At 39.1% G+C, this 16684-nt stretch overlaps 1 protein-coding gene and 1 long non-coding RNA gene across 7 annotated transcripts in view; one reads left to right on the plus strand and one right to left on the minus strand.

Annotated features, from left to right (window-relative positions):
• Positions 1–130, minus strand: part of POC1B (POC1 centriolar protein B) — a 42274-nt gene extending 42144 nt beyond the window's left edge. For all 4 annotated transcript variants that reach the window (XM_031589625.2, XM_090139689.1, XM_090139669.1 and 1 more), the window contains exon 1: positions 18–130. In XM_031589625.2, the coding sequence (XP_031445485.2) occupies positions 18–32 (15 nt within the window). In that variant the 5' untranslated portion in view covers positions 33–130. The remainder of the gene's footprint in view (positions 1–17) is intronic.
• On the plus strand, positions 104–15687 carry LOC116226700 (uncharacterized). 3 transcript variants are annotated; one of them, XR_016466213.1, is made up of 7 exons: positions 104–470; positions 1505–1559; positions 2881–2997; positions 8745–8908; positions 10514–11115; positions 11826–11928; positions 12240–15687. It is a non-coding gene; the product is annotated as an uncharacterized LOC116226700 (long non-coding RNA). The 3 variants fall into 3 exon arrangements; XR_016466214.1 differs by having other exon boundaries at positions 10514–10588; XR_016466212.1 differs by having other exon boundaries at positions 10514–11928.
• The last annotated feature ends 997 nt before the right edge of the window (positions 15688–16684 follow it).

Consider the following 16684-nt stretch of genomic DNA (forward strand, 5'->3'; position numbering starts at 1 on the left):
CCGTCCCGCTCGCTTACCAGCGCGGAGGCCATGGGCGGAGCGGGCTGCCCGAGCGACGCCTCAAACCCCGCGCGCTCCAGGCGCGGCCGGTCGAGCCCCGAGCTCCTCCGCGGCGCCCGCCTCGCGTCCTGCGATCCGCCCATTGGCGGCCTCACGGGGGGAGCGGGGCGGGGCTGTGCCCTGCCGGCACCCGCTCTCCTCCCCGCCGTCGGTACCCGATCTTTCCCCCCCCCACACCCGGACGAAAGCCCGTCGTTTTTCTACGCTGTAGGAGCGTCGCCCTAAGCAGCAAACGTGACAAGGGGTGCCTGAGGGTAATGTCAGGAGTCAGTCTGCTGTGCATCTATCAGTATTTTGTCTGCCTCTTCCTTTAGGGGAGCTGGGGAGAGGACAAAACCTTCAGAGCTGGTGGAAGTTACGGCCCGCGTGTCTTGGATCTTCCTTAAATTAACGCAAAACAGCCCTAAGTTGTAAGTAACACCTCAGTGAGCGATTTTGAATTAGACAAGCTTAGTTAGTATTGGCCTTTTTTTTTTTTTTCCCCTTTCTTTCTTAACCTGTTCGTGCTTTCCAGATTTCCCAGTTAGTGTTTGTGTTTCTGTCGCACAGAATTGTCTTCAAACACTCCTTTAATGATTCACAAAATGGCTTGGGTTGGAAAGGACATTAAAGATCATTCATTTTCTATCCCCTGATACAGGCAGGGTCGCCATCCACTAGACCAAGTTGCTCAGGATCCCATCCAACCTGGCTTTGAACCAGTGACGGGACATCCACAGTTTTCCTGCGCAGCCTGTTCCACTGCCTCACCACCCCCAGAGCAAAAAAATTCAACATCTAACCTAAATCTCCTCTCCTTTAAGCTGTTCCCTCTTGTCCTACCACTGTTTGCCCACATAAAACGTCTGTCCCCCTCCTGCTTATAAACTCCCTTTAAATACTGAAAGGCTGCAGTATGGTCTACCAGGAGCCCTCTCTAGGCTGAGCATGCCTAGTTCCCTTAACCTTTCTTCATAGGAGAGGTGCACCAGCTCTCTGATCATCTTAGCGTCCTTCCTCTGGACCCATTCCAACAACTCCATGTCCTTCCTGTGCTGTGGGCCCCAAAGCTGTATTCTGTACTCCAATGGGGCCTCACAAGGGCAGAGGAGAGGGGGACAATCACCTCCCTTGTCTTGATGGCCACCTCTCTTTTGATGCAACCCATGATACAGGTGGGCTTCCCAGCTGCAATGCTTTAAAAAAATACAAGTAGACTTTTTGTTCTGTTTAATCAACAAAAAAGTTACTGTTACTAGTGGTGTGAATGTTTGTGCAGCCTTTCAAATCCTTAGATAGGGAAACCAATCTCAAGGGAAAAACACTGCTTCAATAGTTATGCTAGGAGAAATAGGTAACAGTAATTGGCAAATGGAGGGCTATGATTGCTATCAAACCGTCATTCAATATGCAGGCGTTCATGAAGAAATAGCTTATACTTTTTTTTTCTTTTTTTTTAATCTAGCCTGCATTTTTGCAGCGTTTCATCTGACATTGAACTCAAACATCTATAGAATCAGGTTAGTAATTAGGCCAGCATGTAAGATTGGTCAGTTACAGAACAGCTCCAAATCAATTATATTTAACCATGAAACTTAAATTTAAAATAGCAAATGCTGGAAAAAGCAGGATTATCACAAGTATGTGAAAAAGGTTTCCATTATTATCTTCTAGTCAGACCTTTCATTGCATGCTTGTTATTTGACTTTATAGCTTCAGAACTTAAGATAAGTTCTTCAAAAAATAAATGGTGGAATACATTGACTTAAACTTTGACCTAAGTAAAGCTACAACTTTATGTCATTATTTGTTCTTGGTTTGGCACTGCATTTTTCCACAGCACTCTAATCCATCCCTTCAAGTTAGCTTCCATGACTTAGTTATTGCAAAGTAAAAATCTAGCATTAAAAAATTGGTGATGATAAGGCTTGAGTGTCCCACATTCTGCCATGTTGTAGGAACACTGAGGTATCCTCAGTGAGCTCACTTATCCTCTACCCCTATTGAAGTCTTCCAGCCACTTCTTTACTGTTTTTCCAGCTATCCCATTTCTCCTAGGGTTTGTTGACTATGAGTGAAGCCTATCAGCAGGGAAACAACCAAGTGAGCTGTATGCATCTGGGAAGCAATTTTAGTACCAGTTCCAGTTGCTGCATTATATTTTCTGAGAGAAATTACTCTCTGCTTCTGTAGTTCACTGTTGCAGTACCTCAGTATTTCTGGTATCTTGTGTTCTGGAAGCCAGTGGGCAGGAGTACTTGGCATTATATTTACAAGCTGAGATAAATGGGAGTTAAGTAATAACGAATCTTTCTCCTTTTACTGCCTTCACATATGCTACATTTCCAGCAGATCACTATCTTTTACTCATTTTAGAGTATTGCCAATTAACAAAAATCTGTACCTGACCCTAAAATTCCTGACACAGTGCCAGGTGATTGGCACAAAGCAAAGAAAGAACTGCAACTACTGAAAGGAGTGTGGATATCACTATTTCTACTGGCTGAAAGTTTCTCAACTTTCAGGGTTTACAAAGTTAATCTGTTCCTTGCTGCTTTCCCTCACCTGAGGGCATTTTGAGGACTCCCAAATGATTGTAGGAGATGAAGTACTCCCTTGTTGCAGATATATAATTAGCTATAATAATTGTAGCTATAAAGCTGGCAGGTAATAGTCTTTATGTAGATTTTTTTTTCTCATTAGCATGCATAGATTTTATTTTTAGAATGATTTTCTGATTTTTGAAACTCCTAATTATTTAGTAAAATTATGAGTTGACATTAACTTTTTTATGGTTGAGAGCAACTGTTCTGTAATATACAGCTGCAATCTACTATACAGGGTTGTTATATGCCATGATGGCAATGACAAATGGTGCATCAGAAGATATCTTCCAAGCATAATGCCTCAGCAAGATGCTGCTTTATCACCTGTGATGTTCTCAGATACTGAGTTAAGGTAGTGTATGTATGTCCAACCAGAAACTGTGTGTATAGAAGAATGCTAAGATTGTAGCTCAAAGTTATGCAGGTTACCTGGTCACAGTAGGGAAGGACCTTATTAAATTATGTGTTGAATTCAAGGATGCATAGACAAACTTAGGACTTTTCTAGCATATATGTTGCAATGAGTACATAAATTAAGTTGAGCACATATTATTTCATAATTACATAAGTAGTAATGCATGTGGCACTAGGGATGAATTGAACACACCAGCCCACTGAGAATTCCATCCTATCTCATAGGAGGACTTTATAACATCAGCATTAATAGAGTTTGAATGTCATATCATACTTCAAGACAAAACTGAGAGCCCAACTTTTATGCTGTGGAATCCCATCAGCAGTGGCTCCTAACACAGTTGAACCCACAGGGCACTAGGGTGAGCCTTTGGCAGCAGGGAGAGGCTGGTGCTGGCTCTGCAGCACGTGTGGGAGCCAGGCAGTTCCAGTGTACCCTGGGTGTTGGGGGGGGTGAGATGCGCTTTGCCAAGGTGGAGTGGGTTTGTAGCTTAGCTGCTGGAGGGTGGAGGAAAAAGCAGTCTCAGAACACATGGATTATATGATTCATAGAATCATAGAATTGCCTGGGTTGAACAGGACCACTGTGATCATCCAGTTTCAACCCCCCTGCTATGTGCAGGGTCACCAACCACCAGACCAGGCTGCCCAGAGCCACATCCAGCCTGGCCTTGAATGCCTCCAGGGATGGAGCATCCACAACCTCCTTGGGCAACCTGTTCCAGTGTGTCACCACCCTCTGTGTGGAAAACTTCCTCCTAACATCTAACCTGCCTCAGTTTAGAATCATTCACCCTTGTCCTATCACTATCCACCCTCCTAAACAGTGATTCTCCCTCCTGCTTATAATCTCCTTTCAAATATTGAAAGGCCACAATGAGGTCTCGCTGGAGCCTTCCCTTCTCCAAGCTAAACAAGCCCAGTAACCTCAACCTTTCTCCATAGGAGAGGTGCGCCAGCCCTCTGGTCATCTGAGTGGCCTTCCCCTGGACCCTTCTGAGAGCTCCACATCCTTCCTGTACTGGGGCTGTTATGCAGTTATAGAACTATTGCAACTTTTTCCCCTTGCATCTTTCCAATCTCCTACCTTGTTTTCTACTGTGTTAAAAAGAGCTGTGAAATAAGACTGTAAGTAATTGTGGAGTGCTGTTGGTTTGCAGGAATTTTCTTATCAAAGTCCCATTAAAATCTGTTTACCAACGACATCTAGAACATAAAAGGATTGCAAGCCTGTACATACAGATTTGTAATGCAAGGGTAATTCAGAAAATGTCTGGTGTTACTTATAGTCTAAGACACATATACCTGAGAGATAACTGGAAATTACCTTTTAGTGGTGACAGAATAGTTTATTTGAAGAAAGTCACTTGAAACTTTCAAAAACATTGTTTGACCTCAAAGACTTGTTGAAGAGCACTCATAGAAGTTTTTAGTAGGAAAGCTTGGTAGGTATATTCGTTTTGTATTCTTATACTCTATGCATACATCATTGTATTAAATTATTTCCTTAGCCTGACAGATCAGATTAGCTGAATCTAAACAAAAATTGAAATTTCAGAAATGACCAATGAGTAAATCAGAAGTAAGTTGTAGAGTGTGTTAAATATCGGAATGTATATAATAAACTGAGGGAAAGTTCAGAAACATTTTTCTTGTTTTTGCAAGCAATCAAAGAAGGGAGGCATAAAAATTAGCTAAACCCTGTGCATTGCTTTCCTGTCTATTAACTCTTCATAGGACTGCAGGTCAGTAGACCTTGATAAGGATCTAGATAGTACAAAATCTGTTTCCAAACAGTCTGCTTTCGGCTAGAAGGTAGCTGTAGCCCTTTCAAAATATCGCACTGTGCTCCTGGCAGGCCTTTCATCAGCTGGTCTAAAAAGCTTGAGGAGCCAGCAAACACTCCAGCTACAGAAACTCTAGATTTTCTTGCTGTGGAAATGGGATGCTTTTTTTGCTACTAAATGCAAGATAGAACCATAGTCAGATGCATCCACTTCATGTCACAGCTTTCTACTCTTCACAAAAGGTGAAGAGGAGTTTTGTATTAGTGAAGTGCTCGTAACAGTATTACTTAGTTCAGTACGCAGTAAAAAGCCTGATGAGGTTCTTATCAAAGCATGGCATACATGGCAAATTACCTAATATTTAAGTATTACTAGCTTAATTAAAATATTAATTTACATTTTACATCTAAATCTGCTAATGAGGTAGCTCAGGAATCCTGTTAAAATACATGAAAGTTATTGAATATTGAATGGTTTGTATTCACTAAAATCAGTGGCAGCCTCATGTAGATGGCTATGGAGTATTTCCTATTTATAATGTCTGTAATCTATATCACTGTTCTATTTCCAAATATATTACATAATCTCCAATATAAATCTTCTAATGAATAGGAGTTGCAACTTTTTGAATTGCACTGGTTATAGCTATTATGTTAGCTGAACTAAAACATTTGGATTCACTTATTTTTTGGATTTTTTTTTCCAGCCAGACAAGTTAGATATTGCATGCAAGTCACATGTATCTCTAAGTAAAATTAGAAGGCATTGTGCTTTAGATCTACATGGTTTTATAGTTCAATAACTATATAGTGGGATGGATTAAAAGAGCTTTGATTCCTTAAATAATTAGCTTTATATTTGCGTTGACTGATGAAATGGCGACAAATTTACATATATGGTCAAATGACTTTGTAAGGTGTCCTTGATTTTTGAAGGTATCCTTGAAATAGGGCAAGAGAGGAAGAATGTGTAATAGGGCATTGCTTAAGCACAGTACAGAAATACAGAAATCTAAATATAATTTTTAATGTTCACAGTAGCTTGCAGCTGTTAGTTTTAAGACTTTTTCTTTTTTCACTATGTAATTTGTAGTTTTATTTTAAGTGCCTGAAGGGAAACACCTGTAAAGAGAAACAGCATAATTTACACTACAAAACAAATAACTGTCTAGATTAGAAGCTGAGTGGCAGTTACTCTGCCAAAGAATTTGTCTTTAAGTCATTAGAATTTGTGAAAAACATGGGTGTGTTATCCAAAGGGTTTTTTTGTTTGTTCCTTTTAATTAGGTATTTTTGTATAAAAGAAGCGTATCTTTATAATGACTTCAGGAATTACATTTCTTAATGTTTCTCCATAAGTACCTTAAAAGTACAGTGAAGGTACTTCACGTAACAATATGCACTTCAAGTATGCTGTGAGCTGCATTTAAGCCTTAGTTTCACCTCCAGTGTTCGTTATAAATCGTGGTCTCTGTAACGTACACATTTGGTTTGAACGCGTGAGAATACTTGCAGCCACAGATTTTGTTTCTGATAATGAGATTGGTTTGACTAGTAGAATTTTCTGGGATAATGGATAACTTCTCCCACCGGAGAAGTGGGCCCATGAGAACATAGTGAGGTTCAACAAAGCCAAGTGCAAGGTGCTGTGCTTGGGCTGGGGCAATCACAGGTATTTATACAAACTGGGGGAAGATCTCCTTGAGAGCAGCCCTGCAGAGAAGGACTTGGGGGTCCTGATGGACGATAAGCTGGACATGAGCCAGCAGTGTGCGCTTGCAGCCCGGAAGGCCAACTGTGTTCTGGGCTGCATTACAAAAGGGATGGCCAGCAAGGAGAGGGAGGTGATTGTCCTCCTCTACTCGGCTCTTGTGAGGCCCCATCTGCAGTACTGCGTCCAGGCCTGGGGCCCCGAGAACAGGAAGGACGTGGAGCTCTTGGAGTGGGTCCAGAGGAGGGCCACGAAGATGATCAGAGGGCGGGAGCACCTCTACTATGAGGAAAGGTTGAGGGAACTGGGATTGTTTAACTTAGAGAAGAGAAAGCTCCGGGGAGACCTCATTGTGGCCTTCCAATATTTGAAAGGAGCATACAAACAGGAGGGGGAACAGCTGTTCACAAGGGTGGATAGGACAAGAGTGAATGGTTTTAAACTGAGGCAGGGGAGATTTAGGTTAGAGGAAGTTTTTCACACAGAGGGTGGTGACACACTGGAACAGGTTGCCCAAGGAGGCTGTGGATGCCCCATCCCTGAAGGCATTCGAGGCCAGGCTGGATGTGGCTCTGGGCAGCCTGGTCTGGTGGTTGGTGACCCTGCACAAAGCAGGGGGGTTGAAACTGGGTGATCATTATGGTCCTTTTCCCAGGCCATTCTACAATTCTGTGATAATCCTGCTATGGTGGTTTACAGCCATGACATCACTACCTGCATGCCACATGCAATTCTAACTTTAAGGAACATCTTTTCCTTCTCCTCTCATTTCATGATGTTTTAACAGATGACCTATACAAGTAATGTTTGCTATGTTGTCAGAAACATGAGTATGTTGGTAAATAGATTTCTATTTCAGAGCACCTGCATCTAGTTTTTCTAGAAATAAGCAACATTTTCTAAATAGATATGTGGTATGATGACAGTTTCCATTGCATACAGAACCTGAGAAAATTGCGTAATCAACTTCAGCAAACTTTCTGGTAAGGGATGTTTAAAACCAGTGAACCCTTAAGTATTTTACTAGGTTCATGAAGTTAGAACAAGTTTTGAAAAATTTATTACAATGCAGCAAACATTGGAATAAATGTGATGCTTTGGCAGATGCCATATGTTATGGTGTCTGCAGATTATCTCCATTTAGTACAGTTGAATAATAACTTCATCTAACATTATGTGGTTATTAACTGCAAGAGTGAGTTAATGAAAACTGATGAACTGCCATATGAAGATACCTAGCTTGATAAAATGTCTGCTTATTCGTACACCTCAAGGCAACGTTATTCATAAAGGAACTAATAATGAGAAGAAACTGAGAAGTGAAATAAACAGGACCAAGAGAAACTACAATAAATTTCAATAAAGATGAACTCTCGATAGATGAGCTCACTTACTCAAATTTAGTAGCTTTTCCTGAAGTCCAAACATGGTGAAAACAAATTCTGTCTGAGGTGACAAATTTATGAATAAATGGTGGCACAACATCTGTTTGTTGGATGTTACAGAAGCACCTGATATTTGCACATAGCAGAATTCCTGTTGGCAGGTAGTTCATTGGGTTTACTATAAACCAGACTAAAGTACATGGGTGACGTTTTCAATGTTACAGTGAAGATGTAGAGAATATGAGAAGTGATAAAACCTTAATGCATTTTGCTTGACTAAGCTTTTACAAAAGAAAAATACTGTATGCTTTCCATTTAAACAGAAAATGTAGAAAAATCACCTTGTTTTACCACTTGCAATTACAATTGATCAGAACACTTCAGGAACCCAAAAAGCTGTCAGAAACTTTTTAAGAAAATACCTTTTGAATGTAGATGGACAGCTATGAAGTAAACATAAGGAAATGAATGAAGGATGTTCAGATCTGAAGGCTGTGTAATAATCCAGAGCGTATCAGTGAGGGTGGGTAGCTGATAAAGTGCCAGTGAAGAACAAACACAAGAATGTTGGGGCTTTTTTCCTCATCCTGAAGGAACAAAACAGAACAGGATGCATAGGTTTTCTCTGAGACTTTGGGGAATTGTGGGATTGAATGAAAAAATAGAAGATGTGCATGTCGTTGCTAAATCAGGTACTTTGTATTGATACGATGCTTTTTATTCAGAGATTGTGAAGTACTTTTCCAGTCTGACTAGTAGTTTCTTCTACAGGTAGAATTTTACTTACTCTTGAATTTCTGCAGAGACACATACAGTGCTGAATGCTGAAGACTGCTGTTGAAAAGATACATTGCAAGGAGTCAAACTTCATAGGGAATTACAGTAGAATCAGAACGAGAATTCATGTCTGACTCCAAATTAAAAAAAAAAAAAAAAGAAAAAATGTGTGGAGATAAAATTCTGAGCGGTAAGAGTTGTTTTTAATTAAGGCTACTTGCTAAAGTCACCTACTGAAGGGCATAACAGAATTTCACTTAACTAATGACATTTTCTGTTCAATAATCCTGATGTGTGCTTTGTGTCATACCTTGTTCAGATGCTATTTCTTATTGCTCTTGTCTTTTACTGAATTGAAATCCACAAGATTGCATTTGAGAATTTCTGCTGCTTTTGTTTTCTGCTAGCTACTTGGTTTTTGTTTTGTTTTATGGTATCACAGTCAAATTGGAAGAATAAGGGAACAGCTATTTCTGTATTTCTTGCACTGCTTTGGATGTTTGCTTGAAATTTAAATGGTCAGAATAATAGAACTCTGGATTAAAGGCAGTTTATAGCAACATACACTAGGTATGTAAACAGTACCTGGATTCATAGCATACTTTAAGACTGAGTCAGAATCCAAGCTTTGTTGTGAATGTTTCTTGCTTGTGTTGATAAAATTCTACATTTTTTTTAAGTATCTCCTATCTCAGGGTGAAGCTTAATGGACTTTTCTGTGTCAGCAAGGTATGTCAAGATTTGTGCAGTGACAGTGTTTAAATATGCTAGTTTGACTAGCCTATTTCAGGTGGTTTTTAAATCAAATTGTTGTTCTAACTTCGAATTTTCTCGCATCCTTGTGCCGCATTTATGCTTAGCTGTAGTGCCAAAACAGACAAATAAACCTGGCAGCTAGCTGCTGCCAAAACGGTCATCATCATTCCTTCTATTTCATACTGGCATTAATGCTCATCTGACCTAGAATAGAACCAGTTTAGAGTGCTAAACCAACAAGAATAGTAGTGTGTTCTTCTCTTATTTATTCTTTAATGTGCGCCAATTCTCCTCAGGATCAGATCGATGCTAATGCTGGTGCACATGGTTAGAGTTTGCTGCTAAGTGTTGAACTATGGCTTTTGGCAGTATTTAGTATTTATTTCTGAAGGCTCTCTTGGTGAAGGTGTCAAACGAGAACCTTAGATGACTTATTTTCTAGGTTTCATCAGCATACAGTGCCACCACATCATCAGTAACAACAACTTTATCTGCATCACAACTTGTAATGTTATGTTACTGCTAAAAATAGGTCAACTCAACTAAAAAGTTTTCTGATTGCTGTAAGGCTTATTAACTGTAAACACGGTAATCACAGAGTACTGCAACATGTCTCTAATATTTCTCACACCGGTTCTCCTTCCCTCCTGTGATGTTTACAAACTGTGTGGTTGTTTACTGATTCCCACCCACTGGCTGTACAGTTCATCTTTTGAACTTAGATGAAGATGAAAGAAATGGAGATAGAAAGGTGGATTTATAAAATAACTTTTGGCAGATCATCAAGAGCATTTTTCTGCATATATAAATTGCTTTTGTAAATACAGCTTATGAATTTGCTAAATGAAAACTATATCATAACATCTTGATTTTTCTCATTGCTTTGTTTATTCTATAACTGAAACTTGCTGTCAGCTGGTCACCAGGTAGAACCTTGAGATTAAACTGCCTTCTACTAAGTATGTACATTAGATAATGTGGATTTTGCCCCCACAACCTTGAGTTAATCTTTTATTACTTGTTTCTTCCTGTCACACAGAGCTGAAATATCATCTGTTCATCAAGCTTCTTCTCTGCCTGTACATTTTGATGAGCTAAGAACACCTCTGGATTGGTAAGTTCCACCTTTTCCATAAGTTTCTTCTTTATCTGGTATTCTTACTCTATATAGCAAGACAGTGAAGAGAGGCTCTGCTGTCTTTTCTGAGATGAAATTTTTTTTTTATATGTGCCATTAATTTCACATTTGCATTTTACAGTTTGCAGTTAAAAAAGCACAGGTTTTGTACTTCTTTTCTTATTTGGATTTTATAGAAGTCCCCATTCATATTAGGATTTTTAACTATGAAGATGATATTCAACATCACGCCATACATAGTCAATTACAGATTATCTACAACCTAAGTAATCCATCACAGGAGCAGAGATAGTTGAGCTAATTCAACACATCTCATTGCTAGTTCACATGCAAATCAGGATTTTGGATAAGGTAATACTGGCAGTACTCTGTTGCTTCTAGAGACAGCTTCAACTTGAACTATAACCTTGCTTATTTTGTGATGAGACAGACATCAAGTTGTAGAGGAAGCAGTGATTGTCTCACATCCTTCAGGCCTGGTGCCTTGGAATGTTCTTGGATAGGTACGTGGTAGTTCTGCTTTCTACTATTTTATCAGAAATTGTACTGGAATTTAGCATTTCTGGGTCCAACACGGGCAGCCAGAATGGAACAGACCTTCTCTTCTCTTGTTCTACTTATATATTTGCAAGTAACAACAGTAGCCTCAAAGTTCTCTTTCTCACGTCACATCTGCCAGGAGGTGCTACGTGCCTGGACTGTTACTCAGTTGAGTCTTACTGATGGCTTCACCTTTGACTGTCTATTCTGCCTAAGTTTATAAGAAAGTAACCACTAGTAAAAGTTGATGAGGTAACAGGAAGATAAAAAGGGAAAACAAGATTTGATATAGAACATCAGGAAGAGGAAGGCAGTTTTAACAATTATTTGCATACAGAAGGTTGGAATTATGAAAGACAAAGCTTAGCTGGAATTTGAAGAAGGGATGTGAAAAACAACAAGGCCTTCTTTAAGTATGTAACAGCAAAAGGAAAGCTAAGGAAAGTGCATCCACAGCTCAGTGGGATCCACCTACTGCCAGAGGACATGGAAAAGTTTTATGGACTCGTTTCTTTTTATATCAGTTTTCAGCAATGCATTTTCTCCAGCTTCCCAAATCCTACTAGTAGTTTGTGGAGTGAAACATTATTTAGTACAGTTATATAGCACTTAAACCAATCTAATACATATAAGTCTATGAAACCAGACTGCTCTCCTCTCTCACTTTTGCTAGGTCATGATCAAGGGACACTTCTGTTGATCAGAGAAAAGCAAAAAGAGGACCAGGGAATTAGGGCCCAGTGAGACTGTGGAGCTGATCTTCCTCAAGTTTCTTTGTAAGTGTGTGAAGAACAAGTAACTTAGATTTAACAAGGACAGGTCACACCTGACCAACTTGATTGCCTTCTGTGCTTAGGTGTACGGTTGCACATATGTTGCATACCTTGGTATCAGGAAGGCCTTTTAACATGATCTCAAATAGTATGGTAGCTTCAGAGGGAAGAACACTTCTGCTCAAGTTTTGCTGTCCACAGAACAACCATACAGAAGGATAGCATGACAAGCATTTTTTGCAGTAGCAGTAGTAGCTAAGGCAGCAAAAGTTTAACTAGAACAGATTCTGACGTGGTACACTGTGCTATTCCAGGAACAGTTGAAATGGCCCAACATAGAGGAAGAGAGGGAGAGCAGAAGAGGTAACTCAGGGCATCATCATGGATTATGATCATTATCACTGCAGTATGAAAGTATCAGCTGCAACTTGGTAAGGATTCACCTGAACTGAGCAGTTTGCTTGGAACAGATAGAATTTTCAGAGAACTGTGTTCGACAGCTGATAATGCCAATTATAAAATATACTTAACAAGTTGCATCTTGTCCATGTTTTCCAGTTAGATAGCAAAAGAGACTCACAACACCTGGACATAATCTTTGACAAGTATCAAAGCGTGTTCAATAGCTTGGAGATGTTAGAATAGCAACAGCAAACAAACACTAAAGCAAAAATAACATTTCCCTCTCCAACTACGTTTCTGGAAATAGCTAACCTATTTTTATTTCACATAATTTTTCTTCTGTCCCAAATGCAAACCTCCTGAGCTGTGTAATTTTAATGGGGTAGCCAATAGATGAATCTATTTCTCCATGAAGTTTCTTCAAGCTTCTTGTTTTTAAGTTACAGTACCTTGCAAGTATCTTTTTAAGTACAGGCCTTGCAATACTGAAGGAAGACAAGAAAAGCGGAAGAACACTTACCTTGTATTGGGCAGTATTCTGGCTGTAGTCAGTAAGGAAATAACTTTCAGCAATTAACTGAACTTGAATGGAATGGGATCTACACAAAGATCGAGGCTAACTGACTGACCACTTCAGGGCTAGTCAAAAGTTAAAGTATATTAATGAGAGCATTATCCAAATGCCTCTTAGATTCTGATAGCTGTAGGAGATCAACCACTTTTCTAGAAGACCTGTCCCAGTGTTTAACCACCTTCATAATAAATAATTTTTTCCTTATATCTAGTCAGAACCTCCCCTGGCTCAGCTTTGTGCTGTTTCTTCATGTTCAGTCATTGCTTACCAGAGAGAAGAGATCAGCATGTCTTTCTCTTCATTTCCTCTCAGCCTCCTTTTCTCCAAACCAGATAACCCAAGTGTCCTCAGCCTCTTCTCATAAGACGTCTTCCAGCCCTTTTACCAGCTTTGTTACCTTCCTCTGATCACATTCAAATATCTTAAGATCTGCTATATTTTGTGGGGCCCAGAACTGCATATAATATTAAATACGAGACTGCACCAATGCTAAATACAATGAGATAATCACCTCTTTCAATCAGATATCTATACTGTTGTTAGTGCATCCTAAAAAGCAGATTGCCCCTTAACTACCAGGGCATGCCACTGGCTTGTGCTGAGCCTGCTGTCAGCAGCACCCCAGATCTGCTGAGCTGCTCATCAGCCACTCACTTTCCAGCCTGTGCCCGTATCCAGTGTTAGTGTATTCCAGATGCAATACCAATAGGTGGTCAGTTACCTTTGTTGAATTCCCTGGTGCTGATTGCTGTTCAAATCTCCAGCCTATCCAACTCTTTCTTGTACGATCTCTCATCCCTCCAGAGAGTCAACAGCATCTCCCAGTTTGGTATCATCAGAGAACTTGTTAAGGATGCATTCCACTCTGCATCCAGATTATTGATAAAAATGTTAAACAGAATTTACTGTAAACTTTAATGATTCAAAATGAGTTTATGACAGCATACCAGAATGTTTCAGTGTTTTGGTCTTTCTAAAACTGTTAATAAAGATCGAGCATGGCTTTGGAAAAGGCAGGGTCTAGGTTGTTGTGCAGATTGCCTCTGGGGACAGTAACAAAACAATTTCATATGAAGTGGTATCGTAAAGGAATATTTTATCAGTTCCAATGATCAAAAAGTCCATAGAACTTCACCACTGAAGTACAAAAAATATCCATCACAGTAATTAGTATCAATCTGACCTCATGTAACTGATATACAGACTTACACTGTTTTTAGCCCTTTTTCCAAAGACTAGAATGAATGAAGCTTAAAGCTGAAATAACTGCATTCAGGTACTGATATGCCTGCAGAATGCCTGGCAATTTCTGCTTGATCTCAAGCTCTTTAAAAATAGCAATTCTGAATTTATGTATTTATATTTTAACTCTTGCTATGGAATTTAGGTTACCATTTATTGAAACGCTAATACTTTTGAAATAAAGCACGTGATGGTACACTGGCCCTACAGAAGAAAATTCAAGTAATTTCTGTACTGTTAAGAGAGCCAGAACATAATATTTAGTGTTGTAGACTGTTCTCACATATCTTTAAACATACTCATTTAAAATCTTTTTAGTTTCAGAAACCTTTTCTTTTGTTATAAATAAGACATTGCTATAGTAACTGTCAGAAAATCAACTTCTTTTAATAGCTAGAATGTCAAGTTCCTCTTTGAATAATCTCAGGTTGCTTTAATGTTTGGTCAACCAGCTAGTTTTACTATAGATCATAAAGTTGGAATATTTGGCAGAATTTGTACTTACTACATTCATTAAGACCAGAATAACAGGCTTCCTACATTTGCACAAGATTATCTGCACACTGCAGTCATTTAAAATTATACACACAATTGACTGAAAATCGGTCAAGAGACACCCAAAGTTGATGGAACATGAAGTTTTGAAATAAAGCATTGTAACCAGGTATATTTTGTAATTTGAGACAGAAGAGGAAGCACTGAAGCTGATACCGCATTCTCTTTTACTATTTCACTCAGTAACACAAAGCCTGAAAGACAGCCATTCTGTAAGTTAAACTGAAAAGTCAACTTCTCAATTCCATTGAAATTATAGGCCTCTATTATTGAAAATATATATTTGTGCTCTCTGTTCTTTCTTATTTAAACAATCATATAGATTTCATTAGCACTATGCAATGACAAGAGAACCACATTTTTCAGAAACTAGTGTTTGAAACCAGCAGGATAAAACAGCAGCTCCAAGAAAATGGAACAACTTCTTGCAAGCGTCCCTAGTAGAGGGCAAAGAAACCACACCCATCTGCAAATAAGGCAGCTGTTTGTTTCCCTTAGAAGTAGGTTTTATTCTTTGTACACTGAAACGATTCAAAAGAGCCAAATAACTGAGTGACAAATTATCTTCTTCCTTGAGGAACAGCCACTTTCTACGTGAGTGCAGTGCAGCTTTCCGTAGGCTTTCCCAGGTATTACAGACTGCTACCTCAAAGTTGCTGAGCACACCCTATTTCTACAGTAAAAACCAAACATTAGAAGGCATAAACAAAGTTTAACAGATAGTAACTGAAGAGTATTTAAAAACAGGATTGGGGGATAATACAGATTGGCAGGGGCCTCAGGCAGTCATCTAATACAAGTTCCTGTTCAAAGCAGTAGAACTTTGTGAAGTTTCACTTTAATTGCCTCATGAAACATTTTTCCTTTAATGTTTGTGAAGAAAAAAAGGCTGTGACTTTTCCTCTGTGTTATTTTCTGCTGAATAGTCTTCCATCTGCATAAAATAATGATGGAATAATATTTTGTTTTGAATGTTTAAGTACTGATTTAACTCAGTACCCCTCTTTATAACTCAGAATATCTTCCCAGATGGCTGTCTGAAGAACTGCATTGTAAGCTGAGAAAGAAGAAGAAGCAGGGGTTAGACATTACACAAAATCTGTAGTTCATGAACAGCAACAGCTAAGCTCTGTGATAAAACATGTGAACATCAGCTCCCAAATTTGTGGGTCTTCATTCTTATCCAAATAATCCAAATAATGCCTGTGACTTGCCAGTTACACTATATTTTGCAAACTCCTTTAGCTGGACAGTTTTGCATCTGATTTTGAGGAGTAAAATGAGCAAGCAACGGCAGTAAAGTCAACTAAATATACTTAAGAAGTTAACATCTCAAATGATATCCACAGATTTTCCTTATGACTGCATTTCAGCAGTAATGTACATTCCTTAAAATACTTCAAAGTTTGGCTCAAAACCTAATAAGTTCAAGCATAGAACAGCAGAGTATTAAAATGCAAGTGCAAATTCTCTTCATGCTCTGCCATAAATAAAGCCAATATAAAGGTCCTATTTCCCTTAACAGATAGTAAGCAAATGCTGCTTACTATTATGACACCTCTACACAAGTCACTTCTCAAATGGTTTTACTTCATTAAAAAAAAAAAGACAATTGGTTTCCTGTGGGTTTTTCTTGTTGGATAAGAAGGTAAGAAAGGGAATTTTAAGCTGCAACACAATTATTGTTCAGGAGTTTCACAATAAACTCTGTTATAAATCTTTCAAGACTACCTTTTGTTTTTCAAAAAATATAGTTGGTTTCTTTTGCTAGCTTACAGCATACACAGAAAGCCTTATTCACTTCCTGTAGCTAACCCATGAGGAAGTTTTTCTTCTGCAACTCCTCCAACCCCCTCCAATCCCTACCAAAGCAGTTCTTTCAAGGCTTTTCAATCCTGATGTAAAGGAATTGAAGGATAAGAATATCCTCCATCTCCTTTGTTCCTGTGGACTTTCAATTCATCTACAGTGATTTCTCTAGGTACG

This window comes from Phasianus colchicus, chromosome 1 (assembly GCF_987193195.1).
Source record: "Phasianus colchicus chromosome 1, bPhaCol1.hap1.1, whole genome shotgun sequence".
In the NCBI taxonomy this organism is placed as follows: Eukaryota; Metazoa; Chordata; class Aves; order Galliformes; family Phasianidae; genus Phasianus; species Phasianus colchicus.